General features: G+C 35.8%; 1 protein-coding gene across 1 annotated transcript in view; it reads right to left on the bottom strand.

Moving 5' to 3' along the window:
• Positions 1 to 17,098, bottom strand: part of Sod1 (Superoxide dismutase 1) — a 46,003-nt gene extending 28,905 nt beyond the window's left edge. The window contains exons 1-2 of the mRNA XM_090404190.1: positions 16,944 to 17,098; positions 4,474 to 4,570 (exon numbers count right to left, since the gene is read on the bottom strand). Of these exons, the coding sequence (XP_090260316.1) occupies positions 4,474 to 4,570; positions 16,944 to 17,015 (169 nt within the window). The 5' untranslated portion in view covers positions 17,016 to 17,098. The remainder of the gene's footprint in view (positions 1 to 4,473; positions 4,571 to 16,943) is intronic.
• Positions 17,099 to 17,467: the final 369 nt, after the last annotated feature.

Here is a 17,467-nt window from a genome sequence, read left to right on the forward strand (position 1 = left end):
ATTACTCACCAAATGTAAGATGCCATTTATTTCAGGCCTGAAGTGGTCCAAAAATTTCCATGTTTGGTCTATATAAACTGGCTTCCAGGTTATGTAAAAAATATTTTAAAATTACAATATATATAAACTAATAAAAAAATATTTAGTCGATCCACAGTATTAAAGTACTAGAAAATAACCTTTCATGAGTAGGAGTTGCATTAAAAAAAATTACTCCAAATATCCAGAATAATTTTTATTTTCCACTTTTATGTCACCATCTCATCAACAGCATTTGTTCTTTCATTCGTAAGCTTTCGATAGCCTCAGAACATTTTTACAGCTTAGCTTTACATTTTTTCTCTGTATTCACTAACAGCTGACACCTTACTTGTCAGGAGCTCTTGTTATTTCTTTTTTAGGACTGCTTCTGAATCTGCCATAATGTTCTGATTTGATTCTTGCAGACAACTTCATGGATGCTGCTGGCTGAATCAATGTTTTCTTCAGGTTTTCAATGAAACTTCAAAAGGTGTGCCACATTGCTAAAATTTGTTCTTGTTTTTAAACTTATTTTTTACTGCAATATTTGCATGTTCACCTCTGAATGCTGCTTGACTTTTTTTTTTTAAAAATGTTCTGTACATTAATTACTAAAGAAAGAGCCAAAAGACTTCATTTTGGCAATGCAAAATTACATAGGCAAAGTGGATATTAAATCCAACATTATTTCAAAGCTGAATGTTTTTAGAAACTATGAAAGTAAGTTGACCTGAGAACTTACGAGAATACAATCCTCAGGGGCTCTTGGCAACTTGGGGATGACAAGGATTGTATTCTCCTAAGTTCTCAGGTCAACTTAAGAAATTTTCAGTTTCTACAAACATATGGCCCAAAACTTCAGTTCTATATATATTTCTCTTTTTATATGATATGCAGAGCACTATATACACTTGTATCCCAAACTGGGATGAAGGTATTGCTATCAACAATAACACTGTCAGACTTCTTGTTATCTCCACATTAATTTCCACACATCTTTATGCTGGAAGATAGCATTTTTGTAATGACTAATTTATTCCCAAAAACTTCCAGTAGGTACTTATTTGCTTTTCTCAAAATTATCACAAAATGCTGAGCTCTTAAACTGCCCCCCCCCCTCTCAAGCCAGTGGATGCATTTTCTATTTGGCCTTGTGGTGCAGATACATTACTTTTTCCTCTATCACCTCAATAGTCTTTATCCCAGAATCCAATTTACTATGGAAAGTGAAACTAATAATAGTCTAGCTTTTCTAGGCACCTTGATAACACACCTACCTAATGGTAACCTGTCCTTTTCAGTATACAGGAAACCTACTCACACAGACGGATACATTCAAACTTTCTCATCTTCTCCTCTCGACAATATGATATCATTAAAGCCCTAACCAACACAGCCTATAACCTTTGTTCTAATGAGGTTTCTCTTTCAGGAACTCAATCATATACACCACACCTTTCTATATAATGGCTACAGTTCCCACAGCATCAAAAAATAATCTATCCTTCTCCCAATGCTTGATCTTCATTTCAGAAAGATTTTGTAATGCTATTACCATCACCTATGTCCGAGCCATGCCAGAAAGCATAGCCAGAATCTTAAATTATTATTATTACATAACACCTCCAGGGAGTCCAAAGACTCATCGAGGGAGGGTACCTGCTCTACAACTATCCGTCTCCACCACTCCACCAGCTGCAACTACCTTCATCATCTACACCAGTGCCATCTACCACCAACCACCACCACTAGTATTTTCACAAACAAACAAACATGCTCATGGCAGGATCCCACAGCCTTTTGGCTGGAAAGCGGATATGCTAACCACTTAGCCAACCAGGCCGGACCAAACTTGCACAATTTTCACGGCCCACTTAAAACTAGCTATGCCTATCCGCTCCACTAAAGACCAAGTCTCTCCTCTCTGTTCTTGGTGTATAGTTCCCTGTTCCTGTAAGTTGGAGTATTATGGACAGACAAGATCAGGCACCATCTGCATGGAAGAACATAAGAAATATACCTGAAGTCATGACTATGGTCAATTGGGCCTTGCAGACCATACTTTGGATACAGCTCATATAATCTATTGGAAAAAGCCATCATGCTCTATTGTAGTAAATTTAGAAGAGAAAGACTGTTTTTATAATCTGTAGCTGATCTCAGAAATCAGCTTAATTTGAATAAATATGGTTGCATAAAACTTCACAAAATTCTATGCTGCCACAGGTGCCTCACCAAGTTAGGACTAGTCTTTTGTCAACGTTTCACTTAGTTTTGTGTTGCTGTGCACGTGTGGTGTTGCAAGTTCCATACTGTACTCCCTGAAGATGTCTGTGACTAAGATGAAATATTGGAAGAATTAAATATTTTTAATCATTTCTTAGTGGTGTTGGAAGAGTCTAAATGCAAGCACAGAGGCCTGGGATAACCTAACAATGATAGATAAAACTGATGAAGAAACTAGCCACTAAGAATGACTGCAAAAGAAATTGGTGCTCAAATCTCAAAAGGTAGAAAGCAGCCCATAAAATGATAGTGTGGTAATGAGCTCGCTAACGCTGAACCTGTATTTCTTTGAACTTTTCGATGGCTTGCATCCAAAGATGAGAGGTTAACTAAGATCCATTATAATACAAGCATTACAGAATCCATCAGTGCACCTTGAGTAGCAAAGAAATTGGCTGTTAATGACCTTTTATATATAACACTTGAACACTTAAATATAACAATAACTGTTATATTCAAGTAGTATCAGTCAACAATATTCAACACTAAACAAATTTTATGAATAGCAGTGCTTGTGACATTACAAGTTCTAGTTGGAAAGTAGGGGAATTTTTATAGCATTAGAGAAAGAAGCTGACAAAGGGAAAGGTGGTGAATCTAGAGATGCCGCTACAGGATAGGTGGCATCTCTAGGTTATATGTATTATCCATATAAGCTGTTATCTCATCTTGTCTTCCACCTGGCAGTGTTTCTTGTTTTTAAAAACAAGTGTTTCTCTTGTTTTGGTGAGAGGATTTTATCGGATTAATCCAGAGGGGATAATAAAAAGAGCAGAAGGTGAGAGGGAAAGAACCAGAGGTCATTCCTGGAAGTTATGTAAGAGTGTGGTGAAGAAGAGTAGATTTTTTACATGGAGAACTATCAGAGAGCAGAATGAATTCATGAATGTGTTGTTAATGCAAGGAGTGTTAAGGACTAAGATTCTATATGATAAATATGTTATCAGTTGAATGAACCTCCCACGATGAGTCTGTCAATTCCATGGAAGGTAATAATAATACTTACTGATTGGGATATTATTATTATTATTGTTCCGGGAAACTCCAAAGGAGTCGACAGACTCATCGAGGGAGGCCCTCACATCATGTCTGGAACAACTATTCAACATTCACACAGTATCTATCATATCTTGCCTTGAACTCATTCACGGTCGTAGCACCCACAACAGACTCTGGAAGCTTATTCCACTCATTCACCACTCTCCAAGTAAAAAACCTAGCTCTAACACCCTTGTCAACCACGCTCTTGCCCAGCTTCCATGCATGGCCCCTAGTCCTCCCACCACCAGTCATATTTTCAAAAATATCTTCTGGATCAATCTTATAAAAACCCTTCAGTAATTTGAATGTCTCAATCATATCACCCCTCCTTCGCCTATCGTCCAATTTCTGCAACCCACAAATCTTCAACCTATTCTCATAAGGTTCATTCCACAGACCTGCTATCATCTTGGTCACTCGTCTCTGGACCCTCTCCACTTCCTCCCCATCACGAAGAAACCCTGGTGCCCATAACTGGGTACAGAAGTCCAAATGGGGTCTTATCAAGGCTCGATACAGAGGAACAACAACTTGTTTCTCTCTGCATGTTAAAGTATTTTTCATAAGCCAAGTGATTTGGCAAGCTGTTTTAGTTACTTTTGCAATGTGCCCCCTAAACTTCAACTCCCTATCCACCAGCACTCCCAAATCCCTGGCCTCATCAATCTCCTGGAGTACGGTTCCACCTATGCGATATACTGCTGCTATTCTTTTCACCCCAAAGTGCATAACCTTACACTTTGCCACATTAAACTGACATCCATTTTTTTCCTAGCCTAGTCCTCCAAACTATCCAAATCATCCTGTAAATTTTGACATCCTGTGCACTCACAATTGCTCTACCCAACTTTGCATCATCAGCAAACAAGTGAACACTTCCTCTCAAATCCTTTCCAATATCATCACCAATATGCTCATGGTGAGACTGAACACTGGCTTATAGGATGCCATGATTGGTTCTCCGCATTCTTACAGGAGATGTTGGCGGTCTTTTCCTAGTATTATCCAGTTTGGACCATTAAGTGACATTAAATATTGTGTAATATGTAGCAATATTTACTAAAAAATGCACCATAATAAGTTGATTATAATCTTACTCAATAAATAAAAACAAAGTATACATGCCATTAGTATTGTCTCCAAACTCATGAACATGAAACCCATGCAACCCTTTGCTTAGTCCTTTTATATCACCACTTATGGAAACAGGACTATCAGAAGCCTGTAAGTGAATTAAAATCCAGAAACTTTAATCATTATATAAATTAAAGGGAAAAAGTCATTAATTCAGTTAATAATCTTACTTAGGTTTGCAAAAAGTAATTATATTATTAACCAAAAGTCTTCAAACAAAAACGCAAATGCTTCGTCTTCAGTTAGGAGTTAAAAAAAAAAAAAAAAAAAAAAAAAAAAAAAAAAAAAAAAAAAAAATAGCTTTTTTCCCATCAAATTTCAAACAAATCAGAATAAAACATACATGAAAACTTATTTAAATTGGCATTTATACAAAATTTGCCTAACAGAACTTGACTTTCAGAAAACACTTTCTATGCATCATTTATAAATGATTCACATATGGGAATATTAATAGGTGAACAATCAGATGTGTGTGATCCTCAACCAGAACACCAGTGTGAAACTTTTTCTTTAATTTATATATTTCAAGTAATGTTGTACTAAAGCTTAAACTTCTTTATTCGTTGAAACTTAATATCAAGAATTAATATATTATGCAACGCCTTCAAAAACTCATTGCAAGAGGACACTCCACACAAGATGCCATCATCATCCATTATATTTAATCTTCCATCTACAGGGTAGCCATAGTTAAAGAGGAGGTATTCAGAGCCCTGTAGCAAAAAATGTAGAATATAGTATAAGAGTGTGCGTATTATGCTACCAAGGGACATTTAGCACTATAAGCACGTGGTTTGGGATTAATTAAACAGTAATGGCTAGAAGAGAAATTAATTTTCATGGTCATATAACTTACAGATGTGGTTCAATATGTCCTCCTTTCAGATGTTCCAAGAACTGCATTCTGTGAATCACATTTTCTTTAACAGAACACAATAGATCTGCATTGATTTGCCTCATATGCTGTGTTATTTTGTGTTTCAAGTTGCTAAATCAAGGACATGTTCTTCATACACCATGCATTTCAGATGCCCCCCCCCAACCAAAAATCACAGGGGGGGTGAGATCAGACGACTGAGATAGCCATGCTATGGGAAATGCACGACTAATCACCGTGTTCTGTGAAGTGTTTTCATAACATTTTTCATATCTGTACTGGCAATCCAATGTGAGGTGTTGCTCCATCCTGTATGAACATGATACAGTAAAGGAATCTTCACTTCTGCAGTTGTAAAACAACAAAGTTGTGCAGCATCTCTCAATACCTAACAGCAGAGACAGTACAAGTCACTGGTCCTGTCAGAAGAAGTTCTTCAAAAAAGTATACAGACTGATAATAAACAAAGCAGTGAAACCACACCGACTTTTGGTAAGTGTAAAAGAGTCTGATAGAACATGTGACGGTTATTTACAATCCAAATGCAGCAATTGTGCGAGTTAACACTACCATTCAGATAAAAATGCACCTCATCACTCCAAGATTCCATGGCCATGCATCCATCATCCACCTCCATTTGAGCTATAAATGTCAGGGCAAACTGCAATGGAGTTTCTGTATCACCATGAAGCAAAGCTTTAGAATGGGGGATCTTGTAGGGGAGAAACCTCAGCATTTGATGCAGGATTTTCCACACAGTTGAGTATGGCATGTCCAGTTACCTTGATATTGCCCAAGCACTGCTGGTCCCTTGTACATCATTCATTCCATGTTCCACAATGGCAGTTGCAACTTTAACTTGAGGAATAATCCATTTGTACCCTCATTCTGGCCTCACTGCTATTTTCAAATTTGTTATTGTCACGGGACCTTTTCTCCTATCCTTCAAACATGGGAATTCTCAAAGTGTGGCATTAACATTACCATGATGTTGATAGTAAAGCTTGACTAGCAACAGATGTTCCAATAAGGTGAGATCCATAGTATTTGTCTTCAGGAAGACTGAAGATATAAGGAAGACCAAAACAGATTCCATCTTCCTTATATCCAGTGAGATTATGCAAATATTACACAATTCTAGTGTGCCAACTGTCTGCTGGTGGCAGAATTTTTTACTTTTTTTTTTCTGTCAATCAAAAACCATATGTTCGAGTGTACTTGCACGTTTGGTTGAATTTCATCCAATACATTTCTTGCTACAGAGTTCTGAAAACCGTCTCTTTAATCATGGCTATCCTGTACAACACAATGCTGTTAACCATATTATCCATCACATTGCCTTTTCTTTAAAAATTAGCCTGTCTTTTTTCAACCTCCTCCTGCTCTCATGGAGGATCTGGTAATCAGTTACTTTAAGTAAACAAAAAGAACTGAGAAATAGAAACTAATTGGATGAGTTAAGCTGAATTATGAATGTACGGTATGCTAAAATCTTGTGGAAAATAAAAACAAAAAAACATACATTAATTTCAAGCATTTTTTATGTTAGGATCTTTCTGATATTTGCAGAATTAATAAAGCTAAGATGTAGAGAATATTCAAGAGAAGAAACAATACCAGAATACAACAGACTGCCTTATAGCGAATGTTCAAAACTGGTTCTCGTCCTCCCCCACCAGGCTTCTACAAATCAAAAGACACTCTTAAATCAACCTAATCTTTCAGCTTTATTTCTTAACCAAATTCTAAAATTTCACATGTTAAAACTGATCTGGAGGCTATCAGTCAGGCAGATTTAATGTTCTAAATCTGGTAGCTGATACTGGACCATGGCTTACTTCATGTAACATACATCTGTTATATTATCCGTAGATTGTTCCTTTCCTCCAATGCTATTGGAACATTCAAGGGGCAGGAATGTATCTTTATTTTACTACTTTTTGCTTCATGCAGTGGAAGTCTGCCTTCTCTCCCAGGCATTTGCTTTACTTAGTAGCAAGATGCCTGGTCAGTGTGGGAAGAATAATCAAATATCCTCCTTAAAGAAATTGAGTTCAAGAACTGAAGGCCATAGCAGCCAAGGATGGGCATGTTATCTCATATGTGATATCTACTTCTCAGAACAGCAACAGACAAACCCAAGTGAGATCCTTGCCAGATGTGCAGAACATCATAAGGAAATTGAACATTTGTATTTAAGCCAAAACTTTGAAAAAAGAGATGTGTAAGGTAATGGAAAAATAAATTGGGATACACATGGGCTTTCTAAAAAAGAATAGAATGAAAAAAATTACTATATATTACATACCACTAAGGAAGATCATGGTTAAGGAGTTGGAATTACAGTCCATAAAAGATGGAAAAATAACATTCTTGAATTTTACTAGCATTCCAGAGAATGCTAATTCTTAGATTGAAAATCAATAAGCAGTTTGTTCTAAGTATAATACAAATACTCCGGTGTCCAAAAGCTAATCGTGAACTACATTTTTACTTGTATATGAAAAAATTTACGACTACAGTCAAACATGGACATAAATTTATTGCAGCATACTAACTAGATTATATTACACAAAAATGTGTTATAAATTTCGCACAAATTAAATTGCAATAAATTTTTGGCAAAAGTTACAAATTTCCTAAGGACGTAATTAAGGAATTAGTGTCCAGTGCTTACAGAAAACTATACGAAGAGACATTTCAGTATGGAATATGTCCACCCCAAACTGTGATGTAGCTCTCACAACATTGTACCATGCTTAATACCAAGTGATTCAGGAGTTTGAGGCAAATGGGCAAATTGGCCCACTCCTTCAGAGCAAGGCCTTGTTTCCTGGAGGGAAATTTCGAGCAGCAATGCATCTCCCTGTCGTGTCCCAAACATGTGCTATGGGGTTGAGATCCAGGGAACATGCTGGCCACTCTATTAAGGAATTAGTGTCCGGTGCTTACAGAAAACTATACGGAGAAACATTTAGTATGGAATATGTCTACCCCAAACTGTGATGCAGCTCTCACAATATCATACCATGCTTAATACCAATTCTTGGTCTTCAGAAGTATCTCCACTGCTTGTTACATTGTAGTGTGGCATTATCATCCATAAAAAGTCTTTGCCTACAGCACCATGGAACAATTGCACATGACATTGAAGAACATAGTTGAATATAATTCACCAGTCACAGTCCCCTTTTTACCAGCACTTGTAGTAGCTCAGTGCATCCATTAAGCATAATGCCTCCCAACACCATGACCCCAGCACTGTAGTATCTATCCCTTTCAAAAACATTCTCACGATGGTAAGCAGTACTACTTTCATGCCAGATCAAGTGTTAAGTGTTGTCTAGAATCAGAGCAAAGACTAAAATGACTAATTTGTAATGAGTACATCATTGTGTCTTATCCAATATTTATGGAAGCAACATCACTGAAAAAGTGCTCTACAATGAACAGTGGATAAAAGGATGCAGACTACTACTCGTCACAGACATCTTGCCAGTTTGTTGAGATATCCACTTACCTGTGTTTGAATAAAGCAGACCTGCAATGGTGCATCGATTGTGTTTTATTGTAATAACCAGAAATCTGCCTTCATGCTCTGTGGTAGAGCAAGGGCGACCTCTTAGCTAATGTCTGGAACACATTCCCTTGGTTTTGAAATGCAGCCCATAGCCTGAATACAATGCTATGTGAGATTCCAAACTCTATGGCAATATCAGTAATTCTGCAGTCTTCAAGCTTTCTAATAATTCTTCTCCTTGTGAAATAATCTAGATGTCTTTGAGATATTACAAGACATCCAAAGTTTGCAACTTTATATTCACAAAAAGAGCATCCTTCAAACACAATTTGCTTAGTGCAGCCTTTTACATTTAATTCTGTTATGTGCTAAAAAAAACCTTTGTGACCCCCTTTGCACGCAATTCAAAAATTTGAATGTATATCCAATTTCTACTCAAAATAGTCAGTTATACAAATTGCCACTAGCTAATTCATCTGAATTTGGGGTTATAATCATGAGAAATAGTTCTGTCCTTAGTTTGGGACACCAATGTATATGCACCAACCTCTAGTTATTCAGATGAAGTTGATAATTTCTATGAGGATCTCTTCAACACTCTTAGAAATGGTACACGTGACTGGAAAATGATTATTATGGGTGACTAAATATAAGCAAAAAAGAACAGGAAGAAAGTGTTTTAGGTATGCAAAGTTGTGGGCCAAATGAATAACATGGAACACTTGCAGCTGTTCAAGAGGCAAAAACAGAAAGAAAGTGTAATGGCAGAATAACAAATGAAGATATATGCAATCAGAAAAATTGTTTAGAGTGAAGTTAGTTTTGGATTTATGGCCAAACAACTTAGGCCAAGGCCAGCAGACCAGAAAATTGTACTTAAGAAAATAATGCAAAAGAGACTGTTCTAAACATTGTAACTGAGGAAATGAACAAAGAACTTGTTTTGAGTTGAACTGTGAAAGAATGACAGTTGTTCCTCCATACATGTGCATGTGGGAATTTCAGATAAGCAGTAACTACGGAAATATCAGTAGCAAACAGATACAAAGCAGGAACTAAATTTAATATAAAAGAGTGGACGAGAGGTAATTTTAAAAAGTTTGAAATCTGTTCTAAATACATCATTACATAATATGGTTTCAAATGTACTGTAATGCTAAAATGCATTACAGTACATTTATTGCACTTCTATCAGAAAAGCAATTTATTGATTACACTGCACATTTTTATTCAATGCTGGAGCAGCAGAATGTTACAAAATTAAGGTGGAATACATTTCTCTGAGTGCTCATGTTTATTGCAATGAAATATCTAGACCAATACTGCATCAATGCAGTGTTTGAAACACATACTGATAAAAACCTGTTCTATTAATGCTCCAATCAGTGTGGTTCTATCCTTCACATATTAAGCTCAAAACTTATATGGTCATTCTTGATGTTCTAGGTCACTAGATCAGGTCTTATACAAAGGTTTGCTCAGTGAACTTATGGTCTGCCCTCTAAACTTTGCAACCAGGTTGATCAGCTATCAATGATAGAGTATCCCAGGATTTTGCTTCAACTCTCCCTTTTTGCATAACTTTTAAACTTAAATCCTGTCCATAAACTATGCTAATGGCATAATCAATTCTTTTTATTCCATAACCATATTGGTAACAGAAGCTCTAAGCTTTCAATCTTCTCTATCTCCCCTGAAAATACTAAAACCCTTCACATTCTATCCCTGTAACTATATCATCTGCTGTTAGCTAAGTCTCACTAATGCCGATAAACTTTTGGTGAGGTTGCACTAACCAATACCAAAAACTCTCCCTGTTGTCTCAGATACTTCTGGCATTAGTATATAGAAATTACAGCATCCCTTTAAGCCCCACATACCTTTATTTCCTGAATTGGCCTAGTCAATATTTTTGACTGAGAGACTAGATTCCACAATTGGTAACTTTCACAACTGAAAGTTACCAATTTTGAGTGAGTTGAGGCAAGCTGCTTCCACCCTAATTGCTTAGCTGGCCAGAATTTGCACTTCTGCATGATCAGTGAACAAAGTGCGCGCTCTCTCTCTCTCTAGAGAACACCAAAACCATTTAAACACAATGTTACCATTTGTACAATGCTAATAGAACAAATCCTTCTTTCCACCAAACAGACCACAGATCCCACTTCTGTACCTAAATTATACAGAAAATAATTTGAAAAGAAAAAGATCAAGTGCATTCACAGAACTTGCAGGATGATTTAAACAGGATGACAGTATGGGAAAAGAGATAATGGTTCCAGTTGAATGTGGAAAATTAAAGTTGTGCCTTTGGTGATGATAAGAAGTTCAATAATCTAAGTAAAGATTATACTGATCCTCCAGAAAACTAAGCTAAGGATCCTGGTGGCAGTGGATGGGAATAGAATGCAGCCAAGATGGTTTATAGGATTATTTTGTTACTAAACACCCAGGCAGAGATAAGTTATTTCTCTATATAAAACATTTATATGACCAATCTGGATTTTACTCACCTGGGTTTCTTGAAAGATAAAGTGGTGGAGAAGAACCAGAAGCTACTGACCAAGATGGTAAACAACAGAATGCTTCCATTGCTGATTGAGGGTTTGTGGATTGTAAAAGTTGGTTGATAGGCAAAAAAGAGAGGATGTGATAGAATCATTTAAGTTAATAAAAAGGATTTTCATAGAAATGATGCAAAGGGAATATTGTAACCTTCAGCTATAGAGCAGAACAAGAAATATACTTGGAAACTGAACATGTAAGAATTAGATATTTCACTTCAAGTGATGAATGAGTTGCCCGATTCTGTTGAGAGGGGTTTGTCAGTCAACACATTCAAGGAAAGGTATAACAGATACTGCATGGTATGGTTTTCCCACCATCAAATTCCATGAATGTTCATGTGTAAAAAAATTCCAGCTGATCTAAGTAAAGTCAATTTATCTTATAAAAAAACATTTCATATGTCAAAAGCCTCAGTCCAGTACCAAGGTTGGTTGAAAATCTGAATTGGCTACTTTACATTTATAATTGGCACTGATAATACTGCTCAAATTTCAGGAGGTAGAATTTATGTACTTATTGATTAATAATGTCAGCTGAGTAGCTACATTTAATTACAGCAAAACTGTTTTCCATATGAAAATTTTCTTTTAATTAGACCACTTCTTTAGATAAGTTGATAAACTATCAAATAATGGCTTTTGAAGGTGAGAGATGAATTTTTTTTTAGGTGAGAGATGAATTTCCCTGTATGGTTGTATCATTGAGCCTGGGATAGCATGAAAAAGTTCCATGTTTGGTCTCTAGAGTAGGATTTCCAGTTTATGAAAAAAAAAAAAAAAAATGTACAAAAAATATATAAAATAAAAATAGAAAAATTGCTAACCTGTCCACAGTACTATAGATTATTATTATTATGTGATGTTATATTCCATTAACATTTTAATAGTGAGAAGTTCCTGTTGGAAGCTTGAGGGAGAGAAGCACACTATCAAGTTATTTATAAAAATTATCTACTATCAAAACATTAATGTAATATAATAGTTACACCCTAATTAAATCCAGCAGATAATCGACTCCTATGTCCAACACTTCAGGATTCTTCAACAGATCGCAGGGTTCCAATCCCTTATATTTCTGGCATCTCTGAACCAATTGGTAGAATTTTGAAGAAGTATCATCTCATTCCCACATATTTCCCTATCAACAAAAATCTGTTGCCATCCACAAAAGACAAACTGTCACCTCTATCATTAGCCAGCATTTACCAGATACCTTGTGATTAATCTAACATTACTTTGGGCAGATAAGCCATTCTGTGAAAAAAAAAAAAAAAAAAAAAATTAATGAACATCAATATTATATCGAATACATGAAACCTCAAAAGTCTGATCTGGCACAACATAGTATTGACAATAAAAACAGCATCCAATGGGATGAAGCTCATCTTCTCCATAGAAGCAGGTTTAAATATGAACGCCTTTTCAAAGAGCCCTTTTACATGAGCCAAATCAGAATCTGAATGATTGTCTCTCTCTCTCTCTCTCTCTCTCTCTCTCTCTCCCCCCCCAAAATTTGGGAGATTATTTTACATAATGGTTTATAATAATATTACTTAATATTATGAAATATTAAGTAATATTTCATAATATTAAGAATGGTTTATAATCAAAAATGGTTTATAATAATATTACGATTATTAATTAACTTAAGGAATTCACAACGTGAATAAACTAAATCACATCAGAACCTCCCCCCTCCAAAAAATATTGAAACCAGTAAACCAAAACCCTCCTCCCCCTTCACAACAAGGATTACTCTAAATCCATCACAATTCCCTACATCTGAGGCACCTCGGAAAAAATTACCAAAATCCATTAACATTTTAATGGGTCAAGTCATCTTAAAAAAAAGATGACTTGACCCCTTGTTACAGACCATATAGAAAATTGGCATCCCTTATCTGCTCCACTAAAGACCAACCACTTCCCCTAGACTTACCTGGTGTATACCAGGTCCCTTGCAGCTGTAAGCTGTCCTACTTTGGCCAAACAGGCAGGACAGCGAATAACAAATTTCAGAACAAAAGGACTACATCCGTTTTCATCAGTATATCCACTCTGGTCTTGCAGACCATGCTCTGGATACACACCACAGAATACAGTGGAAGAAAGTCACAATAATACACCGTAGCAAGTTCAAATTTGAAAGACTTTTCATGGAATTGGCCTCAGCCCTAAGAAACATGCCAAACCTCAACAAATTTGGTTGCATGAGACTGCCCCCAAGTTTAGGAGATGTACATCAGACCTTCAGCCCAACGGCTAAGAATACCTACATAGCCTGCTAGGGGACACCATCAGGACTTTTAGGAGAAACAATAGCTTCCTCGCTTCGTCCTCATTTACTGTGTGTAGTGCCTGCGTGCTCGTGTCTAAGTTTCCCTTTGAAGATGGCAACATGACGTTGCCGAAATATTGGAAATATATATTAAAGTTAATTTATATTCTAGTGCACGTTGTGAATTCTTTAAGTTAATTAATAATCATGTATAACCAACGTATGAGCCTTTCTATGAGAATAACTTAATATTAATTTCTAGCACGCAGCAACAGTTTTTAATTGTTTTGCTTTCTTTGATTTGCTCGTTTCTGTGCACTGATGATGTACTGTTATTTTCAGTACGAAATATCTGCACTTTCATTTCATTTATTACTGTGGTTATCATGTAATTTATTAAACAATAAAATAACTTAAAATAAGCAGGAAAATTAAAATAAAATAAAAATCCTTAGTAGAATGTATAGAACAGCTTACACATTTTACATATTTAGGTATTTTTTGTGACCATGACCAGTATGGAAATAGATATTATTATATGGGTACATACATGGAGTCAAGACTCATATTACCCATTATTTACACAATACCAATCATACCTCTTCTTAAACTTGTTTGATATTGGGCCACTCACAACTACCTATGGTAATCCATTCCACTCATTCACCAGTCTCACACCATTGCACAACTTCCTGGGGTTGATCCCTTGTTCTCACCCTACTACTCAAGTATTGAAAATTTCTTTTATCCCGTTTTATTTATTTTGCATACTGGCAAAATGGCCACGATTAGAAAAAAAACAACAAAACTATTGATGATGTGCAGTAGATAATGGCGTTGTGTGTTTGACAGTAGTAATGGAGTTGTAGGATTAAGGGAGACAACGAATTGTATAGTGGGCCCTCACACGATGTCCTTGAAGGGTTCACGTAATAATAATATACAAAATTAAATGTCTACAGCAGTGTTTCTCAAACTTTTCAGATATCTGCGTACCACTTCTTAAATTTTCATTATTACCAAGTATCCTCTTATGCAAATAATAATAAATAAATAAATAAAATATATTTCATTGTAAATGTCTTTGAATTTATATGTTCATGTAAACAAAAAAATATTTATTTTTTAATAGAACAAAATTTGGAATCAGTTCCTCTTCATTTCTCATCCATGAAACTCCACATTTGAAGTAATTCATATCATACTTATGAAGATTTTTCATCTTCTTACTAGTATTCTAGGAGGTTTTCTAGAGAAATCAGGCAACACACCCTTATCAATTTTATTTGATCCAGATACAATATCAACATTTTCTTGTTGCTTACAGCTGCTTGTATTTGCTATATTGCTCTCTTTTGTGCATTTTATAAATCCAGTCTTTAATCAATGACCATACTTAAGAATTTGAAAGCTACAAAATATTAGTATTTACTCTAACATAACTCGCACTTTTTTTCCAAAAATTAAATCTAAAAAATCGTGGTGCGAGATATATGCGGGGATATTCGGAAACTTAAGTTTTCAGAAAAAAAAACTGGAAATGGTGCGACTTACCATGAAGCTCCTATTCTCTATCGCTACTTTTGGCATTGAGAACAGTTTTCCTTGTGTGCATCGTCAAAGTCATCTACCCAAATAGCTTCATTTTTCTTTCCCATTATTTGAAATTACCAGTAATTTACAAGACTTGAGATATGTAATGAACAATCCTTCACAAATGACTAATGAGAAGTAAAAGCAGAATGAGAAATAGACAGCAATGGTATCAGTAGAGGTAGAGCAGCTATGAAGAAGTACATATGATTGGTGCGGTATTAACAAAACATTGCGCGAACCAAAGACAAAGGCAGGCCAACAGGTGAGTTGAAATGCTAGTTCTCTTCAACCGAATTCCATAATATCTGAAACACATTCACTATATATTTCTCAGTTTTAAGATATTCATGATGGGGTGCTGTATAGGCTCAAGCAAAACATGTTGCACCGCAACATATGGTTTTGCTTGAGTCTATACAGCAGTTTTTGTTGGAGGGGGGGGGGGTGATGCGATTCATTAGTTAGTGCCATTTTTTATCCCAGTTGTCTCTAATTGCGCTATTTGTTGAAATATATTACACAGACTGCAGATGTCTCTGTACCTTATTCGGTGATATAATAAAACTACTTAGTATAAAAACTAGTATAGTGACGCTGTTGGGGAGAGCATGTTGTTTACCGCAGGGAGCGAGTTATCGCCAGGACGTGAACATTGTGGCGATAGTAACTCGCAATTTGAGTAGGAGAATTCATACATAATATATAATATTAATATATAATGATTCGTAGTACAGGTTAGGTGTAGAGACAGTTGTACACCTCCCGCGATGAGTCCTTGGAGATATCAGGAATAATAATAATAATTTGTTGAGACTATACGTTTCAATTTTTTTTTTTTCTTAATAACGATTCCATGCGTTAATGATGCATAACTGAAAATTGCCGCGTACCCCCTGAAGACCTTTCGCGTATTCCCGAGGGCACGCGTACACTTTGAGAAACACAGGACTACAGGAACCAACTTAAATCGGACTCCGACTAAAGTAGCAAAATTGATCATTTCTATGCTGTTCAATTTATTAGAAAATTACATTCATTACTAGCAAAAAAATAAAAAATAAACAAAAATTAAGAAATTTGGATGAGGAAGTGAAAGAGTTCCCTCCACTTTCCTTATCCTCGCAACAGAAAAGCGGTCCAAGGTCGTAATGCTCATTTAGCATTACTCGATTACCTAATTGCAATAGCATGCAAAGGTACAAATGCCGTTTTCTGACATGGCAACAAGAAAAGATGTGTTCTCCACCCTAGTTTCAAACAGCGTTTCCAAAATTAGGGATTAATATATGCGTGCTAATGAAAAGAGAGGCAACCTTTTTTCGTTGACTCACTTATCGTATCTCATTTATCGATTTACAGATAAGGTTCCTGCCGCACAAGTAAGGTTGACCAGTTTACTGCATTTAAAATAATAGGTTAGCAATGAGTCTATTTTACAAACTAATTCACAATATACTCATGAAACAAATTCCATTCACCCCCCACTTAAAGAAAAATGTAGTTTTCGTTCCCTCATTAGCATATCTAAAACAAAAAGAAAACTCCCAATTTCTACTTTTTTCATTTATTGCTAGGGAAAGTAAAAAAAATCATTTAATATGAAGCATATGAAAAACCTACTTCTTGCATAAAGTGGATAACCCCTTTTACATCATCACCATGGAGCACACAAACTGCTTTTACTGGTGCCATGATTACAAAACTTGCCGGCGGAAAAAGCAATTAACAACACACCTCATTCACGCGAAACGCAATAAGTACTCGAGGTTGTGCGTACCTCGCCCAACACTAAATATTATATGGCGTCGTTTAATTTCACATCACGTTATTTTATGAATCAATATGAAAATAATCAGTATTATATGAGTTTTACTATTTAGTATTGTTGTTATTATAATTCTTTTGGAATCAAAGACTGTTCGAGTGAAACGTTTTAATAACAAAACAGACTCATACAATATGCAATGAAAAACTCATCATAGAAGGATCTTTTGCTGCACGATTTCAATCATAATCATGCTCTGGGTTTGTCCCTAAGGTGGGTGAAAGGAGGATAACAGTTCCATTGCATAAAGGAGGGTCCAAGACTGATGCTGCAAATTACCAACCGATCAGTATATCAGGAGTTGTTGTTGTCAAAGTAT

Source organism: Typopeltis vanoorti, chromosome 14, assembly GCF_054136105.1.
Source record: "Typopeltis vanoorti isolate ZY-2024b chromosome 14, IOZ_Tvanoo_1.0, whole genome shotgun sequence".
NCBI classification, from domain to species: domain Eukaryota; kingdom Metazoa; phylum Arthropoda; class Arachnida; order Uropygi; family Thelyphonidae; genus Typopeltis; species Typopeltis vanoorti.